General features: G+C 56.6%; 1 protein-coding gene across 1 annotated transcript in view; it reads left to right on the top strand.

The window, feature by feature from the left end:
* Nucleotides 1-4,455, top strand: part of PSMD2 (proteasome (prosome, macropain) 26S subunit, non-ATPase, 2) — a 6,386-nt gene that overhangs the window by 798 nt on the left and 1,133 nt on the right. The window contains 14 exon segments of the mRNA XM_009083208.1: nucleotides 7-128; nucleotides 501-725; nucleotides 829-987; nucleotides 1,247-1,391; nucleotides 1,581-1,641; nucleotides 1,904-2,050; nucleotides 2,229-2,335; nucleotides 2,724-2,851; nucleotides 2,937-3,024; nucleotides 3,368-3,530; nucleotides 3,619-3,720; nucleotides 3,808-3,953; nucleotides 4,172-4,255; nucleotides 4,370-4,454. Coding sequence (XP_009081456.1) covers nucleotides 7-128; nucleotides 501-725; nucleotides 829-987; nucleotides 1,247-1,391; nucleotides 1,581-1,641; nucleotides 1,904-2,050; nucleotides 2,229-2,335; nucleotides 2,724-2,851; nucleotides 2,937-3,024; nucleotides 3,368-3,530; nucleotides 3,619-3,720; nucleotides 3,808-3,953; nucleotides 4,172-4,255; nucleotides 4,370-4,454 — 1,762 coding nt within the window.

Raw genomic sequence — 4,455 nt, 5'->3', positions numbered from 1 at the left:
CCCCAGCGCTTTGCGGCAGACATCATTTCTGTCCTGGCCATGACCATGAGTGGGGAGCGTGAGTGCCTGAAGTATCGGCTGGTGGGCTCCCAAGAGGAGCTGGCATCTTGGGGGCATGAATATGTCAGGTAAGCCTGAGTGGGAGCAGGGATTGGGGAAAGACAAGGACTCGGGGATTTTCCTGAGCGTTTTGGCTCTGGTTTGTCTGGGATGTGTCCTGACTTGCTGGATATGTGTTCAGTTGCCCCTGTCACACTGGCACATCTGTCACTTCATGCTCTATCCACAGTGATTTGCTAGCTGCAGAGGTCTTGCTGCCAAGGCCTCTGAAATCTCTGCTCTTAACCCTGTTCCTCCTCTGGGCTTGTCTCCCATAAGCTCTGCAGAATGTGGAGCCCCCATAAACAGTATACAGTTGGATAACTGGCAGCAGCTGCTCCCTGTCCTCACGGCTTGGTGAAACTGGTTTCTGTGGTGGTGATGTCCCTTTGTCCCTGCAGGCACTTGGCAGGAGAGGTGGCCAAGGAGTGGCAGGAGATTGATGAAGCTGACAAGGCTCAGAGGGACACACTCCTCACCCTGGTCAAGGAGATTGTCCCCTACAATATGGCCCACAATGCAGAGCATGAGGCCTGTGACCTGCTCATGGAGATTGAGCAGATGGACATGCTGGAGAAGTACATCGATGACAATGCCTACTCCAAAGTATGCCTCTACCTGACCAGGTGAGGGGGCTTGGCAGGCTGAGGAGTTGGAGGGGGCCTCGTCCCTGATGGGCTGAGGTTGCCTGATGTGATCATCACCTGCATGTCTGTCTCTTCCTTGAAGCTGTGTAAGCTATGTCCCGGAGCCAGAGAACTCAGCTCTCCTGCGCTGTGCCCTGGGCATCTTCCGCAAGTTCAGTCGCTACCCTGAAGCCCTGCGCCTAGCTCTAATGCTCAATGATGTGGAGCTGGTGGAGGACATCTTCATTTCCTGCAAAGATGTGTAAGTGGAGATGTTCCCTGCCCTCTGGGGCCTTTGTCCGTTGTGGTGGAGTGTGGCTTCCCATCTGGGCAGAGCTGTGTTGGATCCTGCCACCACTGGAGGTGTCTAGGGGTTTGGACTGAGACTCTTGTCCCTTAAATCAGGATGGGCAGGAGTGGGTCATCTCTAGGCAGGGCAGGTTGTCTCACTGTTTGACAAACCTGTTTGTGCTGGGGCTGGCTGGCGTTTGGGCACTTAGGAAACCTCTCCCCTCGCATAGAGTTGTCCAGAAGCAGATGGCCTTTATGCTGGGGCGTCATGGGATCTTCCTGGAGCTGAACGAGGATGTGGAGGAGTATGAGGACCTGACGGAGATTATGTCCAATGTCCAGCTCAACAGCAACTTCCTGGCCTTGGCGAGAGAGGTGAGTGTCCCAGCTGGGAAAAGCACTTTGACCTGCCTCCAGCTGCAGCTGACCTGGCTGCCAGGCTCTGTGGCAAGATCTGAGAAGAGATCCTTTATCCCTATGAGCTTGGCCGGACAGCTTCTGGAGAGGTTGCCACTATAGGATGTGCTGGCCAGGTGGTAACCCCATTCTCCCTTATCTCTGCAGCTGGACATCATGGAGCCCAAAGTACCAGACGATATTTACAAAACTCACCTGGAAAATAACAGTAAGGGCTTGTGTTGTGGCCTTTGTCATCCCTGCCTGTGGGGAGTTCCTGAGGGGCTGCAAGGCACATCCAGGCCACTGCAGTCAGCTGCGTATCCTGAAGTGGGCTGATACCCTGCCCATGGTCTCTGACCTGTGGATTTGGGCTGCGTGCTCCTGGTGGTGGGACAAGTCTTCATGCATCCTTGGTGTGGGATGGTTGCATGCTGAAGGGCTGTCAGGGCTTCTCTTGCTGCATGGCTCACCCTGAGATTGTTCCCCAGGGTTCGGGGGGAGCGGTTCCCAAGTGGACTCAGCCCGGATGAATTTGGCCTCCTCCTTTGTGAACGGCTTTGTGAATGCTGCCTTTGGACAGGACAAGCTGCTGACAGATGATGGCAATAAATGGTTGTACAAGAACAAGGACCATGGTGAGGGAGATGGCTGGGCAGGGGCTGGAGGTGCCCCTGGGCTTGGGGTCACCACCCTATTCAAAGGAGCCTGCTGAAAGGGGGCCACGGGGCTGGCCCATGTCCCTGGCCACTGTAAGCCCCAGGCAGGGCACATCAGTTCAGGGCTGATGTGGGCCCTTCTTCCCCGGAACCACAGGGATGCTGAGTGCTGCAGCCTCACTGGGCACGATACTGTTGTGGGACGTGGATGGGGGCCTCACGCAGATTGACAAGTACTTGTACTCCTCAGAGGATTACATCAAGGTCAGTGACTCTGATCCTGGCACATGCTCTATGTCTGTGTGGGGCAGTCCTGCTGCGGGCTGGGTGTGTGGCTGGATGGGAATGGTCTTTGCCTTTGTCCACTGTGTGGCTCAGCTCCTGCATGGAGAAGGGTTGGATGCCCTGTGTCCCAGGTGTTGAGCAGCTCACGGCAAGGTGGGGAGCTCGTAGGGTTTGCCTGAGGCACCTTGGGGGTCCTCTTGTTACAGAGCTACGAGTTTGGACTGCTCAGTTGGATGCAGTGGCACTGCTCACTTAGTACGATCTTGGCTGTCCCAGGGAGTGGGTGTGATGTGTAGGGTGTCATCACTGGCTGGCAGGGAGCTTTGTTCATTGGTGCCTGGTGCGTGATGGTGCTTCTGCCTTGCAGTCTGGAGCCCTCCTGGCCTGTGGCATCGTCAACTCAGGGGTGAAGAATGAGTGTGACCCTGCCCTGGCCCTCCTGTCTGACTATGTCCTCCACAACAGCAACACCATGAGGATTGGAGCCATTTTTGGGTAAGGGCCTGGCCCCAGCCTCCCTGTGCTGTGCAGGGTGGTGCGTGGTGCAGCTCTCCCTCACATCTCCTTGGACTCTCCTCAGGCTGGGGCTGGCATATGCAGGATCCAACCGTGAGGATGTTTTGACTTTGCTGCTACCTGTGATGGGAGACTCCAAATCCAGCATGGAGGTAGGTGGTGAGGCAGGGTTTGCCTGTGGTTCTTGCTTCCTCATCCAGTCCCTAGCAGCTCCTGGGAATACAGGGGCTGTCCTGCAGCCAGGTTTGGACTTCGAGAGCAAGGCTACATGTCCCTGCCCAGTGCTGTGCTGTGCAAGAAGAGCATGACCCTATTTTCCCCATCTGAGCTGCTCCCATGGTGGGATTGCAGCAGATGTGGAAGGGTAGGAAACCATCACATCATCTAATAGCCCAAATTTTCGCAGGAAGTAGGGACCAAGAGCACCTGGTGCTGTGGGCCGACTTACTCTGCGCTGTCTCTGTGTATGACACATCTCCTCCCCTCCTTCACCAGGTGGCTGGTGTGACTGCCTTGGCCTGTGGGATGATATCAGTGGGCTCCTGCAACGGGGATGTCACCTCGACCATCCTCCAGACCATCATGGAGAAATCAGAGACAGAGCTGAAGGACACGTATGCCCGGTGGCTGCCGCTTGGTCTGGGCTTGAACCACCTGGGTAAGGCTGGGCAGTGCCAGTGGGTTGGGGAGTGGGGTGGGAGCATCACTCTATCCCTGTTCTCTAACAACCATGCCTTCCTCATCAGGGAAGGGAGAGGCGATTGAGGCCATCTTGGCAGCACTGGAGGTGGTGTCAGAGCCGTTCCGCAGCTTTGCCAACACGCTTGTGGACATCTGTGCTTATGCAGGTGAGTTGGGCTGGTCGAGGTGGAGGAGGCAGGAGTGGGTCCCAGGGCTCTCTGCCTGCTGATCCTGGCTGTCCACTCTCCCACTAGGCTCAGGGAATGTCCTGAAGGTGCAACAGCTCCTGCATATCTGCAGTGAGCACTTTGACTCCAAGGAGAAAGAGGAGGACAAGGACAAAAAGGACAAGAAAGAGAAAGAGAAGAAAGAGAGCTCAGCTGACATGGGGGCTCACCAGGTGAGGAAACATTGCTTGGACCTGTGTCCCTGGAGCAGGAACTGGCTTTGGAGGGATCCCTCAGGTCCTTGTGGGGTCAGAGCTGAAGGAAAACAGTCCCCAGCAGCATCCCCTGTTCTCCCTGTCCGCCTAGGCTCAGGGTGGGCATAGGAGCTGTGAGAACTTGGGTGTGGAGCTGGGTGCTCACTGTGTGGCACTCAGTGTCTACGTCCCCGCAGGGTGTAGCAGTGTTGGGGATTGCACTCATTGCCATGGGTGAGGAGATCGGTGCGGAGATGGCCCTGCGCACGTTCGGCCACCTGGTGAGTGACACTGGGGAGGACAGCACAGAGCAGGGGAGGGACCTGGGAGTAGAAACCTCACTTTTCAGTAGACGTCGGTGGTCTGGACCTAACACCCACCTCCCCTCCGTGCAGCTGCGGTATGGGGAGCCCACCCTCCGCCGTGCTGTGCCCCTGGCCCTGGCCCTTATCTCCGTCTCCAACCCCCGACTCAACATTCT

The sequence above is a fragment of the Acanthisitta chloris genome, unplaced genomic scaffold, assembly GCF_000695815.1.
Source record: "Acanthisitta chloris isolate BGI_N310 unplaced genomic scaffold, ASM69581v1 scaffold43209, whole genome shotgun sequence".
Lineage (NCBI taxonomy): Eukaryota > Metazoa > Chordata > Aves > Passeriformes > Acanthisittidae > Acanthisitta > Acanthisitta chloris.
This window is presented reverse-complemented; position numbering and strand designations above follow the sequence as displayed.